Source organism: Bombina bombina, chromosome 6 (assembly GCF_027579735.1).
Source record: "Bombina bombina isolate aBomBom1 chromosome 6, aBomBom1.pri, whole genome shotgun sequence".
In the NCBI taxonomy this organism is placed as follows: domain Eukaryota; kingdom Metazoa; phylum Chordata; class Amphibia; order Anura; family Bombinatoridae; genus Bombina; species Bombina bombina.
Genome location: NC_069504.1, coordinates 287,457,544 through 287,485,223, shown reverse-complemented (window position 1 = coordinate 287,485,223; position 27,680 = coordinate 287,457,544). Strand labels below are relative to the sequence as shown.

Sequence of the window (27,680 nt, the reverse complement as noted above, 5' to 3'; positions counted from 1 at the left end):
TCTCTCCCTCCCCTATTTTTAGGAAAATGTACCCTATAGCTGACACCGTTCGGGACTCTTGGCAAACGATCCCCAAGGTGGAGGGAGCTATTTCCACCCTGGCTAAACGTACGACTATTCCTATTGAGGACAGTTGTGCATTCAAAGACCCTATGGATAAAAAGCTGGAGGGTCTTCTTAAGAAACTTTTTGTGCACCAGGGATATTTATTACAACCGACGGCCTGCATTGTACCAGTCACAACTGCGACCACCTTTTGGTTTGAGGCCTTAGAGGAGTCTCTTAAGACTGAGATTTCTTTAGAGGAAATAATGTACAGAATTAAGGCCCTTAAAGGGACAGTTTACTCAAAATATTTCTCCCCTTTAATTTGTTCCCAATGATCTACTTTACCTGTTGGAGTGTATTAAATTGTTTACAAGTAGCTCCTATACCCTTATATTGGCATTTGAAATAGTTGATTTAGCATGTGGTATCCCCACCTATTCTGAAAGTTTGTGGCCTCAGGTCCAAGCTATAGATAAGCTTTGTAAACACATCCAGCAGAAGAAATTACACTCCCAGTGGGATATAGCAGAGATAAGGTAATAAAATGTTGATTTTCCATTGTTCTCTCCAAGTACTGGTGATTGTTTTATGGACAGATATAAGATAAAGAAGCAGGTATATGTACACAATGTGATACAGTAATGAGATCTGATTATACCTACAAGCTCAACCCATTTTATTAGGTTGTGGCTTCAAAACACAAAATCAGAGCTTTAATATACACAAATAAACCTTTAAAAGCTAATTTCATATTTTTTTTACTCTGCAGTTGGTAAAAAAGCAATTGTAAACACATTAAGGGAAAAACTATTTTACAGTATACTGTCCCTTTAAGCTGGCTAATTATTTTGTCACAGATGCCGCATTTCATATTGCCAAATTGGTCGCAAAGAATGCCGGATTTTCTATTTTGGCTCGTAGAGCCTTATGGTTAACGTCTTGGTCTGCGGATATGTCTTCTAAATCCAAGCTTTTGGCTATTCCCTTTAAGGGAAAGACACTATTCGGTCCTGATCTGAAAGAAATAATTTCTGATATTATGGGAGGTAAGGGTCATCTACTCCATCAGGACAAGACATCTAAGCAAAGGGGACGACAGAGTAATTTTCGTTCCTTTCGTAATTTCAAGGGAGTCACCCCTTCCTCTGCCACTAAACAGGAAGGGAACTTTTCTCAAGCCAAAGCCACCTGGAGACCTAACCTGGCTTGGAACAAGGATAAACAACCCAAGAAGCCTGCTGCTGCTCCCAAGACAGCATGAAGGGGCGGCCCCCGATCCGGGACTGGATCTAGTTGGGGGCAGACTTTCTCTCTTTGTCCAGGCTTGGATAAGAGACGTTCAGGATCCCTGGACACTGGAAATCGTGTCTCGATATCAGCTGGAGTTCAAAAATTCCTTCCCAAGGGGAAGGTTTCTTCTTTCACGATTGTCTGTAGACCAGATAAAAAGAGAGGCGTTCCACGTTGTGTAAAAGACCTCTCCACTATGGGAGTAATTTGTCCTGTTCCAATACAGGAACAGTTACAGGGGTTTTACTCAAATCTTTTTGTGGTTCCCACAAAAGAGGGAACGTTCCGACCCATTTTAGATCTCAAGAGTCTAAACAAGTTTCTCAGAGTTCCATCCTTCAAGATGGAGAGTATCCGGACAATTCTCCCATTGATCCAGGAAGGTCAATATATGACTACCGTGGACTTAAAGGATGCATATTCCTATCCACAGAGATCATCACCAGTTCCTGAGGTTTGCCTTTCTGGACAAGCACTTTGAGTTCATGGCCCTTCCCATCGAGCTGGCCACAGCACCCGAAATCATCGCGAAGGTTCTAGGGTCTCTGCTGGCGGTTCTCACACCGCGGGGCATTGCAGTGGCGCCTTATCTGGATGATATTCTGATCCAGGCGTTGTCTTATCAGTTGACAAAGTCTCATACCGACATTGTTCTATCCTTTCTAAGGACTCACGGGTGGAAGGTGAATCTAGAAAAGAGTTCACTAATTCCACGGACAAGGGTTCCTTTCCTGGGGACTCTAATAGACTCTCTGTTCATGAAAATCTTTTTGACGGAATGTATTCTGAATACATGCCGAGCCCTTCAGTCCAATCCTCGGCCATCAGTGGCTCAGTGCATGGAGGTGATTGGATTGATGGTGGCGGCAATGGACATCATTCCGTTTGCTCGTTTTCATCTCAGACCACTACAACTGAACATGCTCAGGCAGTGGAATGGAGATTATGCAAATTTGTCTAATCAGATCTGGATCAGGAGACAAGTGACTCTCTTCTTTGGTGGTTGTCACCGGATCATCTGTCCCAAGGGACGTGCTTCCGCAGACCCTCATGGGTGATAGTGACAATGGATGCCAGCCTACTAGGATGAGGCGCAGTTTGGAATTCCCTGAAGGCTCAGGGTGTGTGGACTCAGTCAGAGTCTCTACTTCCAATCAATATTCTGGAGTTGAGAGCAATATTCAATGCGCTTCAGGCTTGGCCTCAGTTGGCTTCGGCCAAATTCATCAGATTCCAGTCGGACAACATCACAACTGTGGCGTACATCAATCATCAAGGAGGAACAAGGAGTTCCTTAGCGATGACAGAAGTATCCAAGATAATTCAGTGGGCGGAAGCTCACTCTTGTTATCTGTCGGTGGATTTTTTGAGTAGACGTTTCATCCGGGGGAATGGGAACTCCATCCGGAGGTCTTTGCCAACCTGATTCTCAGATGGGGCAGGCCGGAGCTGGATCTTATGGCATCTCGCCAGTATGCCAAGCTTCCGAGATATGGATCCAGGTCAAGGGATCCTCAGGCCTAACTGAAAGATGCCTTGGTAGTGCCTTGGTCGTTCAACCTAACTTATGTGTTTCCGCCATTTGCTCTCCTTCCCCGGGTGATTGCTCGGATCAAACAGGAGAAGGCTTCAGTGATACTCATCGCTCCTGCGTGGCCTCGCAGGACTTGGTATGCCGATCTGGTGGACATGTCATCTCTGCCGCCGTGGAAACTTCCATTGAGGCAGGACCTTCTCATTCAGGGACCCTTCTATCATCCAAATCTAGTTTCTCTGCAGCTGACTGCTTGGAGATTGAACGCTTGATTTTATCTAAGTGAGGGTTCTCTGATTCGGTCATTGATACCTTGATTCAGGCACGTAAGCCTGTTACTAGAAAGATTTACCATAAGATATGGCGTAAATATCTTTATTGGTGTGAGTCCAAGGGTTACTCATGGAGTAAGGTTAGGATTCCTTGAATTTTGTCTTTTCTCCAAGAGGGATTGGAGAAGGGGTTATCTGCAAGTTCCTTAAAGGGACAGATTTCTGCTTTGTCTATTTTGCTACACAAATGTCTGGCAGATGTTCAGTCTTTTTGTCAGGCTCTGACCAGGATCAGGCCCGTGTTTAGATCAATTGCTCCTCCTTGGAGTTTGAATTTAATTCTTAATGTTCTTCAAGGAGTTCCGTTTGAACCTATGCATTCCATAGATATTAAGTTGTTATCTTGGAAAGTTTTATTTTTGGTTGCTATCTCTTTTGCTCGCAGAGTTTCTGAGCTTTGCTTTACAATGCGATTCTCCTTATCTTATTTTCAATTCTGATAAGGTGATCTTGCGTACCAAACCTGGGTTCCTTCCTAAGGTTGTTTGTAATAAGAATATTAATCAGGAAATTGTTGTTCCTTCCTTGTGTCCTAATCCTTATAAGAAGGAGCGTCACATAATTTGGACATGGTTCATGCCCTGAAGTTTTACTTGCAGGCGACTAAGGATTTTCGTCAATCATCTTCATTATTCGTTGTTTTTTCTGGAAAACATAGGGGTCAGAAAGCTATGGCTACCTCTCTTTCTTATTTGGCTGAAGAGTATCATCCGTTTGGCATATGAGACTGCTGGACAACAGCCTCCTGAAAGGATTACGGCTCATTCCACTAGGGCTGTGGCGTTCTCATGGGCATTTAAAAACGATGCTTCTGTTGAACAGATTTGCATGGCTGCAACTCGGTCGTCTCTTCACACTTTTTACAAATTTTACAAATTTGATACTTTTGGCTCGTCTGAGGCGGTTTTTGGGAGAAAGGTTCTTCAAGCAGTGGTGCCTTCCGTTTAGGTTCCTGTCTTGTCCCTCCCTTTCATCCGTGTCCTATTGCTTTGGTATTGTATCCCACAAGTAAGGATGAAATCCGTGGACTCGTCATATCTTGTAAAAAATAAGGAAATTTATTTCTTTTACGATATGACGAGTCCACGGCCCACCCTGTCATTTTCTAAGACAGGTCTTTATTTTTGTTAAACTTCAGTCACCTCTGCTCCTTGGCTTTTCCTTTCTCTTCCTAACTTCGGTCGAATGACTGGAGTGGGAGGGAAGGGAGGAGCTATATATGCAGCTCTGATGTGGAGCTCTTGTCCTCCTCCTGCTGACCAGGAGGCGATATCCCACAAGTAAGGATGAAATCCGTGGACTCGTCATATCGTAAAAGAAATAAATTTATCAGGTAAGCATAAATTTCCTTTTTCATCTGCGGCTCATTTAATATTTAACGGGACAGTAGTCTAGTCCAAAAATAAACTTTCATCATTCAGAAAGTACTGATTGGCTAAAATGCAAGTCTGTCAAAAGAACTGAAATAAGGGGGCAGTTTGCAGAGGCTTAGAAACAAGGTAATCACAGAGGTAAAAAGTGTATTTATATAACTGTGTTGGTTATGCAAAACTAGGGAGTGGGTAATGAAGGGATTATCTATCTTTTTTAAAACAATACAAATTCTGGTGTAGACTGTCCCTTTAAGCATTTTGACCACCTCCGCCATGTCTCTAAGCATCTTACATATTTCTGTTGAGTAAGTGTTGAGAAATGACCTCCAGTTAGTGAAGTGGCATAATAAAATAGTGTAATTTATTGTATGGCTGGCATCAGGACCATGCAAAGGAATTCATCCAAATAATAATTATAGGCAAATATGTTTAGCTTATAAGAGGGTGGTTATATTTGTTTTCTCAGCTTGGGAACAGATATACATGTATAATTATGCTTTTGTTTAATTATATTTTGTGTTTGTGTATAGGCTTTGCTTGAGTGTAGGAGGTTATGTTTTAAGTTACAATAAAGCTTCTTACCTATATATGCATATTTATACACCACCCTAAAAAATACATGGCTCCTAGATTTTTGTTCTGGCTCCTAAATTTTGAAATATTATATATATATATATATATATATATATATATATATATATATATATATATATATGTGTGTGTAATTTTTTTTTTATTATTATTAATTTTTTTTTATTATATTTTTTATATACATTGCTGGTCGTTAAGGGATTGCCTGCCTGTAATAGCGCGTCTTGCCGCTGGTGACGAGACTGCACTATTGAAATACACCCCCCATAAAAAGACCAGCGACCTACAGGGTACATCCTTGGTCATTAAGGGGTTAAACAAATGCATTTGTAAAGAAGTAAAGTAGCACTTTATGCATCAGAACTAAGTTTGTTTACATATTTGCAGCAGCGTCAAAGATGGTGTTAAATGTAGAAAACTCTATTGAAACTCTTGTGTATAATTCTGTAACCTTTTTTTTCTTTTCTTTTTTTTTTTAATGGGAAAAATTCACTTTCAGACACTTGCTTAGTCACATGTGCAATCAACTGTTCTATCTGGGTTACACTGCATTGCTGTGTGTTTAGTTTCCAGGAAAACTACTTGTGCAGTTCATTTATAGCTTTCAAAGAAAATTCTTACTTGGCATGCGTTGTTTTCTAATAGACTCTGTTGTCTCTAAACCGTTCACTCAAGAGTATGAGTGTGCTTGTAATTTAAATACTAATCCTTATTAGTTGTTAAAGGGACAGTAAACACCGTTCAATTACAAGACAGTTTTGTATATTTTTTTTAAACAAATTAGCATTCTTTTTACTGCAATTGTTATTCAATAGTCAAACTCCACCCACAATTTGCCTTATAGACTTTAGTCAGCCGTCAACCAGTCTGTTCACGGTTATAATATTAGAATAATGTACATTGTTTTGCAGTACATTGTTTTGCAGTTATTATGAACAAAAGCTAATTAAGAAAATATATGTAGCAAGGTTAGCCTTGAGAAGTCTGCAGGGTTCTGAGAATTTGAAAATCCTTACTTTATAGAGCAAACTTACATGAAAAGGCTGCAAAAGAAATGCTATTGAAAAGTTATTTCATTACACATAACTAAACACTTTCTATAATAATCTGAAGGTGTTTATTGTCGCTTTAACATATCTTTGTATGCAGGGTCACAGCTCATAGGAGCTTCTAGACATAAATGCTAAAACAAGTTGAAAGTTATAGTCTGCACTTGAGCACAAGACAAAACTGTTCTAGAATATTTAGCTGGACCTGAGACCTGATGTAAAGTGAAAGGGTTAAAAAAAATAGTTTTTTTACAAAACCCATCAAAAACATATTAAAGGGATATTTCGTGATTTGGATAGAGCATACAATTTTATAGATAGAACAACTTTCTGTTTTACTGCTATTATTATGTGTTCTTTGTTTTCTTATTATCCATTGTTAAAAAGCAGAAAGTAAGTTCAGGAGCGTGCACGTGTCGGCAGCAGTTTTGTAACAATATAATTTTAATATTGATAAAAATGTTTTAAAAGGGATATGGTATATTGCAAGGTGTTTGACTGGTCCAATGTATTCATATGTGTAAACATGTATGTGCACACACGTGTGTTTGTGTGTGTGTATATGTGTATATATATATAATATCTCACTCTTTGGAGCCCTTCCCAGGGAAATACCTTGAAACATGCAATATCATATTTAATCATTTTTAATATGTTGTAATGTGTTTTTTTTATAGAAATCTACATTCCTATGTTGCACTTCACTTAGAAAAAAATGTTCTTTTTATTTTTAGATATTTATATATATATAATCTGTAAAACAAGAAAAAGAGCGCAACTCTGTTTAAACAATATTTAATAGTGTAATAAAAAAATATACAGTCACTTACTCATAAAAAATTAGGTATTGTTTGTCCATAAATTAACTCAGTCATTCACAGTGATGCACACAAACCTTTAAGGGTCAGCTGTGTATTGTTTATACCGATGCGGTCCGGGAGAATGTGAATGACTGCGTTAATTTCTTTCTAATGACACTGAGTCTGCAGGATCATCAATTAGTGTTGGAAATATCACTCCTGACCACCAGGAGGAGGCAAAGAGCACCACAGCAAAGCTGTTAAAGGGACAGTCAAGTCCAAAAAAACCTTTAATTTTTCAAATATGGCATGTAATTTTAAACAACTTTCCAATTTACTTTATCAACAATTTTGTTGTGTTCTCTTGGTATTCTAGTTGAAAGCAAACCTAGGGAGGCACATATGATAATTTCTAAGCCCTTGAAGGCCACCTCTATTTTATTTACTTTTCACAGCAGGGGAGAGCTAGCTCTTGTAGGCCATATAGATAGCATTGTGATCACGCTCGTGGCTAGTGGCAGACACTGCACTAATAGGCTAAAATGCAAGTCAATAGATAATAACTAAAAGTCATGTGATTAGGGGCGGTCAGAAGATGCTTAGATGCAAGTTAGTCACAGAAGTAAAAAGTGTATTAATATAACAGTGTTGGTTTTGCAAAACTGGGGAATGGGTAATAAAGGGATTATCTATCTTTTTAAACAACAATAATTCTGGTGTTGACTGTCCCTTTAAGTATCACTTCCCTTCCCACACACCCCAGTCATTCTCTTTGCCTCTCGTGCAAGGAGGAGGTGACGTGTTTGGTGTCTGAAGAAAATGGATTTATTTCACTTCAATCAAGATTTTGTTATTTTGAAAGTCAGAGTAGGATTGCTCTGATCTTTCCTCTCATGATTGGGTCTAGCCGTACTCCACGTTAGTCTATATATATATATATATATATATATATATATATATATATATATATATATATATATATATATATATATATATATATATATATATATATATATATATATATAAATGTAAGAAAAAATGTAGCTATACCTTTAACCAGCACTTGCCCATTAAGCAACAGTAAACATATTGGCAATCATAGATCAAGTAAATAGAGCCGGAGACCGAATGCAAGATATAATTTATACATGTATAAATTATATCTTGCATTCGGTCTCCGGCTCTATTTACTTGATCTATGATTGCCAATATGTTTACTGTTGCTTAATGGGCAAGTGCTGGTTAAAGGTATAGCTACATTTTTTCTTACATTTTTTATTTAAATTTTTCTTACCTCCTTGCACCAGGTGATATTTTTTTATTCATCTGTGCTCAGCAGTGCATTACATTCTCTAAGCTGGTATACCTTCTCATATATATTTATATACTGTATATATATATATATATCCTGTATTAGGCTACAATGTGCGATTTTGTAAAATTTTGGGATGGTGGTGTGCCACAGGATTTTTTTTTTTTTTTTTTAAATCTTTTTATTGAGGGAATAACAGTGTTTTCACAATAAGTACATAATACAGAAAATATATCAAACATTCACATCATAACTGATTGTCCAAGCTGTACATAAAAATATTACAGTCCTCATTTTTCTTCCCCTTTTCCTTGGTATGGTGGGTCACTTTTGGGCCCGTGAAACAGTGCTGATTTGTATCCAGGGGATAATAAAGAACAAAGCAAACTAAACATAATAAATTACATCTTGATTGATAACGGTTTTGAGATAACAGGGTTAGGGAGAAAAGGATGCTATAAACCATAACTGGTCACGGAGGTGGCATATACAGTAGTACAGTGATTTTTAACCTTTATTTTGCCGTGGCACACTTTTTTACATTAAAAAATCCTGTGGCACACCACCATCCCAAAATTTTAAAAAAATCACACATTGTAGCCTAATACAGCATATATATATACACATACACACAAACACACACATACTGTATGTATTGTGCTGTTATGCCATGCCTCCTACAAACTACCCCTGCACTGGGAGTAAAAAAAAAGCAAAGTTTAAAAAATATGTCACACTGTTGTCAGTCTGCCGTGGCACACCTGAGGATCTCTCACGGCACACTAGTGTGCCACGGCACACTGGTTGAAAAACACTGCAGTAGTACAGTACAATATAATTAGGTGTATCACAATTATGAAAAAGAAAATTAGACCTCCATACATGTTTCAACTAACATAGCGATTTCACAGAAATATTCAGTTTTCTTAGTGTGCACCAACTAAGGTTACAATTAAAATGGAGAAATTAGGTGTGCTAGGGTGTGCATAAACGGTTCACATGTCGTGTATCTTAACTGAGTCCCTTAATGGTCAATAGTGACAGAAAGAATAGTTGTGGGAAGAGATAGGCTCATGGGAGATGTCTTATTGATATATTAAGAGGATTTAGCGCAGGAGAGCGCCATTATCCAAATGATTAACGCTTGGGTATAGTACACGTTTAGCTGGGATGTAATTTGCTACTTAAGAAAGATTAAAAGTATTAGGCACTTAGCCGCTGCCTCTGCCGCAGGCAACTAAGCCATCGCCTGTATGTTAGTTGACTGTAGGGGTTACCTTCATTTAAGGGCTTATTAATATTCATAGTAAGATCATGACATTGGTTTCTATGTCTTTATGCTTGTGAAGTCCTGCGCCTCCTTGATATTTTATATTATGTAAAGGTTGTATATGGGGCGTGGATTTAAATAATGTTAGATATCTGATAAGGGAAAAAGACCGTCTAAGAGTGAACATATGTACAAATAAACATGTAAACAGTAAAATCAGCCATAACTATCAGAGAATACGTTTCTAGCAAAGGTGCTGCAGATTATACTAGTATATTAGCGTGGTTCAAACCTTTACTGGTATGAGATCAGGTCCACTATAATGGTAGCTGTAAGAGTTCATTTCAGCTATACCATGCTGGCTAGTGCTTGCTAAATAAGGCAGTATATTATGGTACCATGGGGCTCCCTTGTTTTCCGTCAGGCAGTTAAAAGTTCCCCCACTCCGGCTACATCAATGAGCAACATAATCCAGCTGCAAAGATGGCGTCTGAGCATAAGCCGGTTTAGAATGATGGCGCACAAGTTTTTTATTCTGGGTCGTCTCATGTGTAACCGACACATTATCGGTCTGGAAAGCCGTGGAGCTGCCAAATGTTGCATTGTCGGCCAGCTTGCTCATTGCGTCGGTTGCACCCCTTGATACCAATATGACCTCTCCCAAGCTAGGCAGCTGGATCCCCGAGGCCACTGGAGACACATGTGAGTCCTGCCCTGACCTCGGCCCCGCAAGGTCCCTTCTATTCAGCACGGGATATTCAGGGGCTTTCTCTAATTTGTAATCGGCCATTATCTGCACATCAGCTTTGGCGGTGTCCAAACTCCCTGGATGTGATTGTATAGCTGTGGTTTCAGGCTTGGCTTGTGGGTCCGGTAAGTGGCCGGAGCCCGGGTCCGAGGAGCGAGATCTCTTCTGCTGAGAAGGCAAGCCGTCTGTATATGGAGAGGTGTTGTCATCCATATAAACGCTAGGTTCTGTCTGTCTATTAGATACATCCGACATTGTGCTTTTGCAGGTAAAGAAGCCTTTTAGGTTGTCATAGGGAGCTTTTTCCATCATGCGATGCAACAGGCCTTTTATTTTTGCAAACTGCTGGTCATGACGATCCTGTAGGTTGTGTTCTTCTATAGAAGCCATTATTCGCTATGTTAGGATTTATTCGCAGGGTGAGGAGGTATACTTTGTAAAGTACTGCGTTGCAGCCAGTTATGGCAAAGACCTCGGCAATCCGAGGGGGAAGCTCTGCCTATTGTGAGCTTCCGCTCTAGGCCTCTATTGTCCGATTCTGGGCTCTGATGTCAATAATACAGCTCAAACGATGAAGTAAAGTTTCCCAGAGACGAAAGCTGTGGATTATTGTGCAATCTGATATATCTTGCTGTAAAATTACCCCGACAATCGGCAGATTCTCAGTGTCTCTATCAGAGCTCAAGAAGATGCGACCGTCCATAATCGCTGCTTGGACACAGGATTTTTTTAATGTAAAAAAGTGTGCCACTGCAAAAAAAATGTTACAAATCACTGTTCTAGAGTATCAGCAATCCAGGTACAATGAGAAACTTTCCTTAAACAGGGTTCAGGACGTTTCAGCCCCTGTCTGGGAACGAAATCTGGATATTTGCCTCAAGTTTCTCCAGTGCTGACCTTTTAAAGTAATATCCATTCTCTTTGGTTTCTGGGTATGGTCATAAGAACATAGACCGGAGGGATGTGTGTTTATTGTTCCCATCTGGATCTTCTCTAGTTTATGGGTTCATCAGCCGAGAAAGACTTTTAGGTCCTATGGAGGATTCTGATGTGTTAGAGGCTACTCCCTCTTTACCTAAGTCTTATACCTGTCTATAAATAGGTGCAGTGTACCAGATAGATCAGGCTATGACTACGGCTTTTGCCGAAACGCATAAGCCTTTCTTATACTCTACACCCACTATGTTGTACCATGGACTCTGAGGTCCTTTTTAACCTGTGGAAATAAAGAATCTTTTATTTGTATACGGACCGATCGCTCCTGTCCTTTGTTGAAGTATACTGTTATCGCCAGAAGAACAGTCCGTATACCGAAATAGCCAGCTTGCGACCATTGGATTTTTTACAGCATGTGATCACTCGACCACGTGAGTGGTTACGTACCCGGAAGAAGACGGATGTGGGGGCATGGTATGGCAGGCATTGTACTCCAAACGGACCGCGGAGTTTGAATATCGTGGGTCCCTGAGTAGACTCGGTTGGATCGGAGTTTCCTGCCAAAAATGCCTGAAGGTCCTTGTCTCTGGAGGGAAGGTGAGCATCACCCTTTTGCATACTGAGACTTTACCTCACATCCTTTAGTTTAAAGCAAGGAAGCCGTTTTCTACACCATCAACTCTTAAAGGGACAGTCTACACCAGAATTTTTATTGTTTTAAAAGATAGATAATCCCTTTATTACCCATTTCCCAGTTTTGCATAACCAACACAGTTATAATAATATACTTTTAATCTCTGTGATTATCTTGTATCTAAGCCTCTGTAAACTGCCCCTTTTTTCAGTTCTTTTGACAGACTTGCAGTCTAGCCAATCAGTGCCTGCTCCCAGATAACTTCACGTGCACGAGCACAGTGTTATCTATATGAAATACGTGAACTAACACCCTTTAGTGGTGAAAAACTGTTAAAATGCAATCTGAAAAGAGGTGGGCTTCAAGGTCTAAGAAATTAGCATATGAACCTCCTAGGTTAAGCTTTCAACTAAGAATACCAAGAGAACAAAGCAAAATTGGTGATAAAAGTAAATTGAAAAATTGTTTAAAATTACATGCTCTATCTGAATCATAAAAGTTTATTTTGGCCTAGACTGTCCCTTTAAGTGGTTATTGAACTTTATTATTTTTAATGACAAATATTTAGCAGTGCAGCGACCTCTTGTGACTTTGTATTATTATTGATTTTCTGGCAACCCCTGAATGCTGCATTGTTAACAGTCTATCCCGCACTTATAAAGAGCCATGGAACAAACAGTGCAATATTTTTCTCTCCTGCCTGCAACAGCTAGGGACCATGTTACCACTGATATGGATACATTTTTTTCAGAGGATAAAGCTAATTTCTGTTTGTCTGCATTATTTGATTGCATGGAAAATCTGACAAAAGAACTGAGACTGCAATGGGACATTTGGACTTTTCAAAAGTATATTGAGCTCCAAATGTTACCAAGAGATGAACAAATATCCGACATTTGATGTTACAGATAAAAGTTTTATAGATTCTTGGAATTTAGTTATTACAGATTGTTCTGTTCGCCTCATGCAGCTATTATTACAGTATAAGATCTCACAACTTAAAGCACTCAGACTAGAAATAGACAATTTACTATTAGAACTTAATACTCGTATGGATAATGATTTTTGTAACTTTGACAACTTACTGCAGAAAACTGTAGCAGAGTCTAGACAGAGTGTGATTGAGACCAAGCATTCTAAGTATTTGCGAGACAAAGCTGATTACAATAGTAACACTGTTTACGTGTGGAATAGAAAATTGAGACAAGCAAATAGATCATTTTCTAATAATAATAGAGCACGTAGATAGAGACACAAGAAAAATAGAAAGGTTTGATTCTCAGGAGGAGAAGGGTTTCAGTCTGATGATGGAGCATCCTCCAGTGGTGATGAGCTTGTAAGCAAGCCATCTGGTATTCTTAAAAAGAACACACAAGAAAGCATAGTAACTGCGGATATAGCAGTAAGACCAAAGGATCCAATTGTGCCCAAAATATCAGCTGGTCCCATACACCAACATTCGAAATATGTAATTAGTAAACCCACACAACCCCCACATGTATCACAGATTACTCCGTTACAGACGTTAGCCATTTGTAAGGAACAAATAGAATTAAGAGTTTTAAAAAACCTTCTCAGTTCTATCCCATCCATAATAGAGTTCCTACTCTAGAATTGTTTTTCAATAGAGTAGAAAGGGATCTTATACAACTTAAAGGTGAAGGCGTGACTGCCCCCTCTAACCTCTCACAACAAGAGAAACTAGCCTTGAGGGAACTCCAAAATAACAATGATCTTGTAATACGTAATGCTGATAAGGGGGGGATGGGTAGTAGTGCTCAACAAGAGTGATTATGTAGCTGAGTCCCTAAGACAATTGGACAATAGCGATAACTATGATTTGTTGAGCATTGACCCTACCCTCCATTATCAAAGAGAGTTGAGGCATCTCCTGGACAGAGGTGGTGAATTGGGGATCTTGGACAAAAATACCATAGAATTCCTCTATGTGGAGCATCCTCGAATGCCAATTTTCCATCATTTGCCCAAGGTCCATAAGTCACTAACTGATGTCCAGGGGAGACCCATAGTCAGTGGCATTGGCTCTCTCTTTGAAAATCTCTCTCAATGGCTTGATGAGGTTCTACAGCCTATTGCTAAGAACCTTCCAAGCTATCTTCGCGACACTAAACATGTCCTGAAGATAGTAGAGGAGACTGGTTGGGATATACAGTCTAGTTGGTTGACAATAGATGTAAGTTCACTCTATTTGTCTATTCAACATAACTTTGGTTTAAAAGCGTTGAAATATTTTCTGTCCAACTACACTGATTTCACTACCTACTTCCAGGAATATGTATTGGAGGTTGCATCCTTTCTATTGACCCATAACGTCTTCAGTTTCAATGGTAAGGTTTATCTGCAAAAGTGTGGGGCAGCCATGGGGGCAAAATTTGCCCCATCCTATGCGAACATCTTCATAGGATGGTGGGAGCTGTCCCACATTTTTGCAGATACTAATCCCTTTGGAACTAAGATTCATCTATACAGACGGTATATTGACGACCTGCTACTGGTGTGGCGGGGTGATGAACAGTCTGCTCTTACCTTTGTGAACTGGGTAAATACCAACGAGGTAGGCTTGCTATTCACCTATGAGTTTCATAAGGATACCATAAATTTTTGGACTTGAAACTCAAGGGACTACCCAATGGTAGAATTGAGTCAAGAATGTATCACAAGCCAATCTCAGGTAATACACTCTTGAGTGCCAAGAGTTGCCACCCAAGGCATGTACCCCATGCAGTGGCCAAAGGCCAATTTATACGAGCAAAAAGGAACTGTACAGATACTTGCCAGTATGAAAATGAAGATAATGATTTGAGCAGTCATTTTGTTATATACCTTATAACATGTACCTCATGTTTTCTTCAATATGTAGGACTTACGACTAGGGATGTTAATTCCTGTATCAGAGAACATCTTTCAGTTATACATATAGGTAAAGCAAAAACTCCCTTGGTACAGCACTTTACTTATTTCCACAATAAAAGTACTGACACCTTAGCCTGGAATATCATTGAAAGGATTCCTGTAGTAGGTAGAGGTGGGGACAGGAACAAACGGCTTGAACGTCAGAAAATGTTTTGGATATTCCGTCTAAAAACCAGGGTACCAACAGGACTAAACTCTGAATGCGATTTAATTATTTTTTGGCAATAGATTGAGTGTCCTATTTTCTTACTTTATTCTTTTAGTTCTTTTGTGTATTATTTTATCACTATATATTTACATATTTGCTTATTCTCTTTATATCTGTTTGGATATATTATCATATATTGTTTGTAATCCTACACTGTCATATACCGATTTGTTTACATCTTTAATTCATATTTATATAGTGCTTATAGATAACTTGTGGAGGTTTGTTTATACTCTGCCAGGAATGGGATAATATATCTGACAATATGAATTTTTTGCGATAACATTAGATTTGGTTTGATGTTCATAAATCTTTGGTATTCATACTTAGATTGGTTCCCCCATTCCGGGATAGATACCTCCTTATATATGTATTGTATATTCTTATGTATGGTATATGTAATTTATCTGAATACTTAACGGAATAAGGGCATATAGATTAGCTTTGCTACTTGTAGTTACCTAGTAGCGAATAGAGTTGGTAACTAGCAGAGATATTATTGCTAGGTGGAGAAGAGCCATTAGTTTTGGGAGATAATCTCGCATGCATAAAATTATTATTATTTAGCATCCAGTATTTTATTCCTTTGTGGGATAACAATTGTTCCTCTACTTTTTTCAACTAAAATTGGAGTTATTTATTAATATCTCTTTATATGCCCTCTTCTCTTTTGTATGTCAGTTTTAGGTGTATCGATTATTTCTTATATGGTCGTAAGCAGGATGTATGCATTTATATGTTTCCAGAATGATTATATGTTCATCCTGGACAGCACTGGTATCATGTAACATTGTTAGAGGGTATGTTTATGCACATTTTTAATTTGTCAATTAACCAATGAATACCTTTTTATGTATTTAAATAGGTGCAGTGTACCGGATAGATCAGGCTATGACTACGGCTTTCGCCGAAATGCGTAAGCTTATCTGATACACTACACCCTCTATGTTGTACCATGGACTCTGAGGTCCTTTTTAACCTGTGGAAATAAAGAATCTTTAATTTGATTACGGACCGATCGCTTCTGTCCTTTGTTGAAGTATATATTGTGAGGAGGCCAAGGTATACCCGCCTGCTTAATTATGTTCCATATGCCTTGATAAAGTAATCATGTCAAAGAAAGTTAATATGTTTGATACCACTGAGCCGACCACCTCTGAGAAGTCTCCGTCACGTGAGGTGCGCACCCTACAGTCATTTCCTAATACACATGCAGCGTCCTGTAGCACTCCTAATCCTCCATCTGGAGGGGCCATTTTACCGCCAGACTTTACTGAGCAGTTACAAACGGCAGTTTCTGCGGCCTTTAGTGCTTTACCTCGCCCCTGCTAAGCGCAAGCGGAAGGTCAAATATTGCTATCCTTCCCAGGGGGTCATCTAGTAGCTTATTGGATTTATCTGATACAAGATTATCTGCTGATGAAGACACCTCTAATACTTCAGAAGGTGCTCTTTCTGGGTCGGAATCTGCTGCCTCTAAGCCTCCAGCTGCGGAGGAACCAGACTTTAGATTTGGGATTGAGCATTTACGCTTTCTGCTGAAGGAAGTTTTGGCTACGTTAGAGGTTCCAGAGCCCAAATTGCCGGAGGAACCTTTGATTGCTAAATTAGATAAGGTCTACGAGGACAGGGTTGTACCACAAACTTTCCCGGTTCCCGTAAAGACGAACATTATTAGGAATGAATGGGAAAGAATTGGTTCGTCGTTTTCCCCTTCTTCCTTTAAAAAATTGTTCCCTGTCACGGACTCTCAATTGGAGTTGTGGGGTTCCATCCCCAAGGTGGATGGCACTATCTCCACGCTTGATAAACACAATACTATAATGTGTGACGTTTCGGGGCATTCACCCCAGGTCTGAGGAAGGGGTGAATGCCCCGAAACGTGACGCTTTAAAGTTTGCTGTGTCTTAAACCCAGAGAGTGCAATCATTGGATCTGTGTGTGTGTGTGTGTGTGTATATATATGTGTGTGTATATATATATATATATATATATATATATATATATATATATGTATATATAAGTGTATATATATAATGTGTGTGTGTGTATATATATATATATATATATATTAGGGTTGCACCGATACCATTTTTTTAAGACCGAGTACAAGTACCGATACTTTTTCTCAAGTACTCACCGATACCAAGTACCGATACTTTTCTATTGTCATGTGACAGTTTCCCAAGCACATTACAACAGAGTCAGACTAACTAATGTTTTAAGATAGCTTCTTTATAAGTATGAAGAACTGTAACTCAAAATACATTATGAAATATATAAAAAAGGCAGCTTTATTGGCTTGTTGTAACAACTCAAGTAAATTTCACAGAACAAACATAAAAATAAATATATAACAAGCCCCCATTGATTCTAATAAAATAAAACACAAATACTACCTTATTTACTGCACGTAATTAAACTTCGTATTCTAAAATATTTAAGCATTCAACAAGTATACGATCACTGGAAAATAGGTTTGTTGTATGTGGTTGTGCAATAAAGCTACTTTTTTTTTAATGTGACTTTAGTGGGAAGCTACTTTAATGATAAGTCTCTATCTTATTTAGGGTTTCAAGGTGTCCAATATATAACTGGGAGGGGGGTGGCTAGGGTTGCCACCTGTCCCTTAAAATATAGAACACTTATAAGTTACACATGCTGCAGGGTGTGCAGGAATGAATATGAATAGTGCTGTCCAGAAACACAATACATTTTCCTCCCTGCACACCCTGCAGCATGTGTAACTCATAAGGGCCCAGGAAAACATGGCTGAGGTGGCAACACTAGGGGTAGCGGCGGCGCAGTAGCGGGTGGAGCCACCTCCCTGAAATGAGCTTTTGCAGGTTGGAATGTCTGTGATGGCCACAGCATTCTTCAAGAAGATATAAAACATGCACAGTAATGCACTGGGAAGGAGCACAAACAAATCACCAGACTATATTAGAAGAATGGCCAAGCCACAGCCTTTTGTTATATACTTTTTTTTTTAACTTTCCTCCCTTCTCTGTTAAAATCTTACTACACTACTTGTGTAAATGGAATGGTGTTTCTCAATCTACAGCACTTCATCAACCCCTGCACTAGTATAAGCTAAATTATATGGAACTGATCACTTGATATTTGTATTTTAACTTAAAACACAAATATAAAGGGATCAGTTCCATATAATTTAACTTATACTAGTGCAGGGGTTGATGAAGTGCTGTAGATTGAGGAACACCATTCCATTTACACAAGTAGTGTAGTAGAAATATATTTTTGCAGACTCACTTCTTTTGCAAATCACAGCATCAGCACTGAGCACCAAGCAGCTCCTTTCCACCTCTGAGCTACATGCTAGGGGTAGAACTCACTCATTGTCCTCCAAGACAGCTCCAAGTAATACACACACAAATACAGTTAACCAAATAGCTGCCAGAAAAGCTGCTATGCACTGTAAAGTGTAAAGCAATTCACTGCAGTCCTCTGGTGGTCAATGGGTTAACAATTGGATTATTTGAAACTGTCTTGGAGGACAATGAGTTCTACCCCTAGCATGTGGTGCAGATGAGAGGAGAAAGTTATTTTCTATTGTGGCAAATGTCTAAAAAAGAAGTTTAATAGTCAACTCCTTGTCTAACTAGAAGAAATGCCTGGCCACTTTTGTATCAGCTAATCAGACCAGTCAGTGAGACATTTGGATGGGAACACTGGGGGAAGACATTATGCAGTGGGACACATTGGGGCTTCTACCTTGAAATCCTAAACAGCAGACAGCAGCACTGTGTTCCTGTTCCACTTCCTAGTCAGTCTGGGCTCACAGTATGACACGTAAGTCACATGGGGCAGAGGCACAGGGGAGGAGCACATACGGAGGGGAGAAGATGCTGCACAGTGTGTTACTGGGCAGTGAAAAATAAGGTCACTAAAACGTTTTTTATTTAAGCAAGAAAGCATTTTTGAAAAAAGGTTAAACATTAGTATTTTTATTGTACTATGTGACTTCAATGCACTGTGCCCTTCTCTGTGTACTGTAACAATAAAAATACTAATGTATAACGTTTTTCAAAAATGCTTTCCCTACGTTCTCCACCCTGGTGTCAGACATAGTTTCAGAGCACTTTAACATAGTCCCAGGAGTTGGAGGTACTTAGTCTTGTTTATTAATGATGCATTAAAAACGCCTAAGCAGCGTAGCAGACATAGCAATTTTCACTGATTCTAACACCGGAGTGTGCAGCCAGAAGCATCACAAGTACTGGCACACTCCGGTGTTAGAATCAGTGAAAATTGCTTTACGTGTGTGTCTTGATTGGGAGTTGGTCTGCATGAGCTGGAGCCTGGGACTACGTATTGCAGAGAGACATTGGGGGTATTTATATATTATTTTCATTGATGGCTGAAAAGATAGCAGCCAGGTTAGGGGATATTTTTGCTTAAGCCATTATGTCTTGCAGGTCCGTTATTAACTGGAAACAGGGTTGAAAAACACAAACAGCGTTTGAACTTAAGCTAACAGTTCAAACGCTGTTTGTGTTTTTCAACCCTGTTTCCAGTTAATAACGGACCTGCAAGACATAATGGCTTAAGCAAAAATATCCCCTAACCTGGCTGCTATCTTTTAGTAACGGCTGCTGGCTGCAATATTTAAATAATAAAATAATGCACACATAAGCAAAATCCCCTAACCTTGATACAGTCTGACTCCTCCACACGCCGTCGATCTCTGAGTGTCTACCTTGTTAGGTGTTAGCTCCCTGCTGCAATAGCGCGGTCCCGCCCCTCAGTCTCTACTGTAGCTCTCTCTGATTGTACAGTATTAGCACAGCAGGAGCTTCCTCACGCAAGGCTCCCTCCTTCCCCCACAGGGTTCAAAAAGTATCGGCTGAGGCATCGGAGCATTGTAAACAAGTACAAGTACTTGTGAAAATGCTCAGTATCGGCACCGATACCGATACTAGTATCGGTATCGGTGCATCCCTAATATATATATATATATATATTTTTATATAATGTGTGTGTGTGTGTGTGTATGCATGTGTGTATGTATATATATATATATATATACAATGTTTGTGTGTGCGTGTGTGTGTGTGTATATATATATATATATATATATATATATGTGTATGTATGTGTGTGTGTGTGTGTGTGTGTGTATATATATATATATATATATATATATATATATATATATATATATATATATATATATATATATATATATATATATAATGTGTGTGTATGTTAAACAGTCCAAATGTTATTTGCTCATGTATTTAAAAATAAGTGTACAAACAAAATGTGACATTGGTGGTGGGGCAGAATAAATAATCTCACCTCCTTGGAGGTCTTATTTCTATTCTTGCTGACTTCTAAATTTGAAATACATTATTCAAACCCTGATCTAGTGGGTGCATTTTTTTGGAATTGGAATGTGACTGTGTGTGTGTGTGTGTTTGAATAAACCAAATTACTCTATTCAGTTTTGTGTTATCTGGTGTCCCACTCTCTTAGTACTGCATGACATAGTGGTATTATGATACATTGCTTGTAAATATTGTTCTTTCATTTTTTTTTTGTAATTTTAATGAAACTTCTGTTTAATTTTAACAGGCTGGTACTGGGGAAATATGACTGTTGGAGAAGCAAAAGAACGATTGCAAGATGCTCCAGAAGGGACTTTCTTGGTTAGAGACAGTTCACACACTGATTATCTTCTGACTATCTCTGTGAAAACCTCTGCGGGACCAACCAACCTGCGCATTGAGTACCGAGAAGGGAAATTTCGCTTGGACTCTGTTGTCTGTGTCAGATCTAGGTTGAAACAGTTTGACAGTGTTGTCCATCTTATTGAGTATTATGTTCTTCTTTCCAAGAATAAGAAGATTGAATCTGAAACGCTTCCAAATCGAACAGTTCACCTCTGGCTAGTAAAGCCACTTTATGTATCTACTCCATCTCTACAGCACCTCTGTAGAATGACAGTTAATAAATGTACTGATAAGATTTACGAACTGCCTTTACCTATGAGACTGAAGGATTATATTACAGAATACCGCTACCATGTATAGACTAAATACTTTATAGTACCTGTAGCATGGAAAAAAATATAGCTCTCCAAGAAGCTATTCAATATCAACCAAAAAAATCTTTGGCAGTCATCTGTACTATTTTGAATGTGAAACTCTACAAAAAAAAAATGTCATTTCATTTCAAGATGTCATTGAACTATATGCAAAGCTTTTTGGATTACAAAAATTATGGAATGCATCTGATTATTTTTTTTCTGCATATCATAAATCCGCTTTATACATATTTTTTTTCACTTCTGTTTAACTGAAATTACAGGGATCATTATGTCTTCAAGTCTGAGCATATCTATTAATCAATGCAATATTATTATAAAGCCAAATGATGTGCACTTCAGCCCTATTTTCCCAAACCATAGATTTTCTCCTATTTATAGTTTGATCTTTTCCTAAAAAATAGAATTAACATGGCCAAAGTTAATTTGGGTGCCAAAGAATGTGTCCTAGAAGTTATTTAACTGTTTTGCAGACATTGGCTAGACCTTCCAGTTGAAAAATCTATTGGCATGTTATTTGTACTACATGGGGATTTTTATTTTTAAATTATGTGATATGGTTCTCAACTGAAACAGAATCTGCCCAATTGTTACTTGCTTACAAGTCTTATGCTGTGGTCTTCTCCAGATATTACTGCGATTAGGATATGGGATCAAATGTTATAAACGGGGATCAAAGATATAGTTCAGTGTGCCAAAATATTGTTTAAGATAAGGTAGTCTTACTTTTATATTGTTGCTTTTGTAAATAGAGTTACACTTACTTGAATTTTTATCACACCAATTTTTGGAGGTCTGTTCCAATCCATTAGAAAAACCATTTTTCTGGCTTTTGACATTTGAGGTCATTCCAATCTGTTAGAAAGATCAGTGATCACATGGTTTTCCAGTAGTTGTATATCTTAATAACCTCACCAGTACTTGGTGAAAGCTTTAACACAGGCAATCTCAGAGGTTAAAAAGTATATTAATATAGTAATGCTGGTTGTGCAAAGCTGGGGAATGGGTAGTACAAGCCTTATCTATCTTTCTAAACAATACAAAAAAATCCAGTAGACTGTCCTTTTAACCTTAAATCCATCAGTAACTTGGGGGGGGGGGGGGGAATAATTTTCCACAAAGCGATAAACATGAAAAAACTCTATTAGATTTTGCAAAGGAGTAAAGTGTTAGTAAAACTTAACATTTATTGTTTTAAAAACCGGGAATAAGAAAACCTAAAAACCCGGGATATGTATAGCCGTGTTCAATTAAATTACCCTTGGAGGTATATGATATGGTAAGTATCAAATTCTAATATTCGTCCGACTCTGTTTAGACAATACTATTGTTTCAAATCAACCTCTCAACTAAATTAACAATATAATTGTGCAATATATTTGCTGATTCAATTCAACTGTGTACTCAAAATAACAATCTATGGAAATCATATATGAGGTATATATATTTGCTCTAATGTACACCACAATGTTGTATATTAATTACTCATTGCTGGCACAACAAAGTTTATGTTGCTGAACAAGTATAAGATCGTCCATTTTATTAAATCAATTTACTGTGATCATTGTTTCAAACTCTAGCACTGATCTGTATTAATTCATTATTTAGCAGACTAAGGTCCTGAAATTCTATTTTATATATATATATATATATATATATATATATATATATATACACTGTTCATCACGTTACCAGTAAGCCTTATTCACGTTAATGAGTAGTATCTCCATTTTATCATATTTATCAATGATTAAATTCTGTTTTTAAAGACCAATATTTTGACTGCCATGCATCCTGTCCAAAAATTCTGTTAATCACATACAGCTATAGATATTAGCTATAACTTTTCCCATTAAAAATGGATGACTCCCCAATACTCCCCCCCCCCCCATGCCCTGACGTGTTTCACCTGATAAGGCTTTCTCAATGGTCTTAAAAACGTTAAAATACAGTTTGGCCTGTTTTTAAGCCTCATTTTGGGGCACTCCATTTTTTTTTTTAAGAATTTAGCAAAAAAAAAAAAGTATGGTTTCATTGTTTAAAGCTATAGAAAGGTCAAAATTGAAATGGGCAAGGGTGCATTTCAATTTGAAATAGAAGCATTTTTGCAATCTACTCCCATTAGCAGAAACAATTTTAGTAAAAATTATTAGTTTTTCAGCAGAATACACACATATCCAGTGAAGGCCGTGCACCAGCATTCAAACACCATGCCTGCACAGAGAGCGGTGGTGGTGTTTTATTTCTTTGAATACTTAATTTGTGTCATACCACTGATGACTGTCTGAAAAGGTGTGGTGTTTGAATACCGGTGTACGGGCCCTTACAGTGTATGTGTGTATGCCACTGAAAAACAGTTATAACTTTTACTAGTAGGATTTTTGCTAATGGAATTATATTAATAAATACTTCTATTTTAAATTGAAATGCAACCATGCACATTTAGATAGATTTTTCTATCCCTTTGATAAAGAAAAATATAAATATATTGTTTACATTTTTATACTGTACTTTTTAAATTATGAAGCTTCTGAACAGCTTATACACTGACACCAAAATATTATTTTAACGTGTTTGGACATTTTTAGACAGTAAATTATTCATACTTGTATGAGATTGTGAGCTGGGCACGTCTTTAATGTGTACAAAGTGTTAAATGAAAGCCATGCATTATAAGACATTAGTCGGTCATTTTCAATATTTTACCAGCTTATATTTTACTTTATCTTTTGATTACATATTTTTTGCTTTCCTGTGATCTGTGAAAACACTTGAAACTCCTAATTTTTTAAAATATATTTTGTCTCATGTTTAAAACTATTTTTACCCTTACTGGCAAACATTACTCTACTATTCCCCTTAATGTGTTTCTAATAACTTGTTATACGATCTACATAGTATTAAATATACTGGAAATTGTTCTTGCAATTTAAATATCTGTTTGATCATTAAAACCACCTCCCACAATGAAAATTTCAATACTTAATTATTGGCTTGGAATATAGAGAAAGCTAGATAGGATAAGCAGGTCTTCTGTTCCTTTTGGCTTACCTCATTTAAATGTGCAAGTTCTTAAGAACAATGGATTGTGGTTTCAATAAGCAAAACTAGCTAAAGGAGCAATTTTCAATACATTAAGGTATAAGATTACGAATGGCACGCTAACAGTTACGCGTGAGCAAAAAGGAAATTATTGTGGGTGTTTGTGCACGTCTTGTATAGCACTCGTATTACAAGTTAAAAGTAAACGCTATCACTTGAGTGCAATTGAAGTTAACGCGCATAAGGATAGCATGTCCTCAGAGCTCTGGTTAACTGTTTTGTGAATCAAAAAAGTGTCACAAAACACATCAAAAATACATTTAAAAGTACTGTTACACTCATAATAACATTTTCTGATAACAATTAAAAGTTATAAAGGCTCAGATATGAGCCTGTCTTTTTTTTTTTTAACATAGAGATACATACATACATACATACACATGCCTATATTCATAGTTTCATGTTGGGTTAGCACACTTGAGAATATGCAATCGGGTTTGTGCACGAGTAGGATGTTATTTTTCCCCCCACTTTTTTTATCCATTGACTTCTACTGGGAAATAAGTTAACGCGATCGTGATCTTCTTGCATACATTGGGTTAGCATGCGAGCGAAAACGTTTTACTTTCAACTTATAATACAAGCGCTACCTGTCGCATGCAAAAACCTTACTTCTAGGTTAAGGGGGAGCGTTAAATACCGCTCCTTTTGTAATCTGGCCCTTACTTTTTGTACCAGCTACAGAATATTAACTGGAAACACATTAAGGGTAACAATGTTTCAGTACTGTATCCCTTTAATGTATACATAATTTGAGTGGTTTTACCAATTCAAACAGTAGCTGTTCTAATGGATTGGAATGGTAACAAAAAATAGTTGAGCTCAGTGTTTTCACATTGAAATTATGATGGATTGAAATGGAGGTCATAAATTAGATGAACTTCATACAAGCCCAGCAAATAAATATTAATTAATACCCAATATGTAAGCTTCCCTGTCAACAGATTTGTAGTATTAAAAATGCTGTCTTCATTAGAACTTGATATCTATAAAAAATACTTTATATAATCAGTAATCGTGATCTATCTATTGTTATTGTATTATTTAAAATACTATTTAAAGGCAACCATTGTGCATAACAATTGATCAAAACAACTCTGAGGTGTAAATAAGTGCTCCCTAAAGTATTTGTTACAATGTGGTTAATTTGTTTGCTTTTGGAATGTAACTGGCAGCAATAAACAAAATAATGTCTCATGTTACGCTGTTACCCATGGTAATGGGCAACCCTAGGGGATGTTGACCCAGTCAAGAAATTGTGTTAAACTGGTCAAATATTTAATATGTTGCTGTGCTTTGTAGGATTACACTTACAGTTAGGGTCAGCCTAACCTTACGTTCTCCATTTAAACATTTGACTACTTAAAGGGACACTGAACCCAATTTTTTTCTTTCATGATTCAGATAGAACATGCCATTTTAACCAACTTTCTAATTTACTCCTATTGTCATTTTTTTTTTGATTCTCTTGCTATCTTTATTTGAAAAGTAAGAATGTAGATTTAGAAGCCGGCCCAGTTTTGGTTCACAACCTGGGTTGTGCTTGCTGATTGGTGGCTAAATGCACCCACCAATAAACAAGTGCTGTCCCAAAAATTGGCTGCCTCCTTAGCTTAGATGCATTTTTTAAATAAAGATAGCAAGAGAGCGAAGAAAAATATATAATAGGAGTAAATTAGAAAGTTGCTTAAAATTGCATACTCTATCTGAATCAGGAAATAAAAAAATGTGGGTTTGGTATCCCTTTAAGAGTGTTGCTGATTGTTGCTTTTGTAGCTTCTCATTCATTCAAGGGGTTATGCCATTACATTATTATAAGAGTAGGTGGAACTACAGAACTATACAGTGACATTTAAATGTTTACCATTAACTCAAGTTAATATCAGAAATTGTCAACATTGTGATGGGTGACATTTTAAAGTCATGCTTAACATTTAATTGTTGCCTGTGACATTTCGGTAGGATACCATTAATACAGCTCTTTCCAAGTAGACACAGATTCTAAGTAAGTTGGCGTTTAACTTCAAAGTAAAATGCTATCTGAGGTAAACATTCTTTTGCCCAGTTGCACTGGATTTAACACTTCAGGAATTTTAGTGACAACTATATTTTGTTGAAAAGGTTGTACCACTATTTTTTTTTTAGTCACATTTTGCAGTTGTTTTACCTTTGAGCACAATAAACTAAGTTGTGCTTATACTGCTTTATAATATTTTGTTTACATTATGTCATTGAATAGACTTGACGTTATAGGTTTGACACAGTGCCTCTGTAAGCCAACAGGATGTGCTTTGTGTGGTAAATAACTGTTACAAAGTTCTTCTGTACAAATTATTCCCATGATAGAGGGCCACACATTTATACATTTGTTTTTATCTCAAACCCATTTATATTAGGTTTTTCTGTACAGGATATTAAGGCAGTTGGTATTTGTGTGTGTATTTAATTAAAATTGTAGGAACTTTCAAACATTTTGCAGATAAATTAGGACAACTTTTAAAACCTAGTTACAAAATGTAACTTATTCCATCATTTATATAGTATTAGTAAACTTATTTTTTTGATATTAAATAATCCCAAAGTCCTTGTCACTCCCCTCAAAAGCAGATAGTGACCCATATTTTGTTAATGGTGCTATTGCACGGCACCTTTTAGCCGTAGAATCTAATTTATGGCCTGTATATCTAATTGTGCACTGAGGTGTCTAATGGCACCAACATATATCAATTGGTACAGAACCTTTTGGACATGTAGCTAGAAATGTTTACCAAGAACAGCAGGTAATAATAAGTCTGCTGCTATTCTGAAGTAATGGTTTTTATTGTTATTGATTCTGTATCTGTGTAAAGAACCTGTATGCTACATGTGAAGTTGATGTACTTTGATGGAACTGTATTTTCAGAGTGTTATGAAACTGGTACTTGAGGTGCCTTTAGGTGCTGTTTAGGTTTCTATAGTGGTAAAATTGCTATACCTATCCTCAGTACAATTTTCCTTTATACACCAGTTGTTCGTTTAATCTGGTGCATCTGAAGGATCTGCTCAAATGCAACAAAGTTTGCATTATTGTAGTATCATCTGCTGCTAACAGTGGCAGCTGATTTTAATGTCTACAGTGTAGAATATTTTTTTCTATATATTTTCTTTTTTTTTTTTACAAACATGTCTATTTAACAAGTGTGTATTCTCTACTGTAACAATGAACCAATAAAATGTATAAGGAAACAGTGCTCGATTTTGGCTGATTATTTAATAGGATGTTTGCTATTTTGCCCAATGTCAAATATAGTTTACAAGTTTCCATGTAAAAGTGTTTTTTTCCTGAAAGTTGCATGTTGCTCTACGCTGCCTCAGTAAGATAAATTAATACATTTGGGTGTATGTACTTCAAATAGTCCTATATATGTGTTCAGATGGTATCTGTGCTTCTCAGATCACTGATATTTAAA

At 37.4% G+C, this 27,680-nt stretch overlaps 1 protein-coding gene across 2 annotated transcripts in view; it reads left to right on the top strand.

Moving 5' to 3' along the window:
• Nucleotides 1-27,458, top strand: part of SOCS2 (suppressor of cytokine signaling 2) — an 85,689-nt gene extending 58,231 nt beyond the window's left edge. For both annotated transcript variants that reach the window (XM_053716898.1, XM_053716897.1), the window contains exon 3: nucleotides 20,658-27,458. In XM_053716898.1, coding sequence (XP_053572873.1) covers nucleotides 20,658-21,115 — 458 coding nt within the window. In that variant the 3' untranslated portion in view covers nucleotides 21,116-27,458. The remainder of the gene's footprint in view (nucleotides 1-20,657) is intronic.
• Nucleotides 27,459-27,680: the final 222 nt, after the last annotated feature.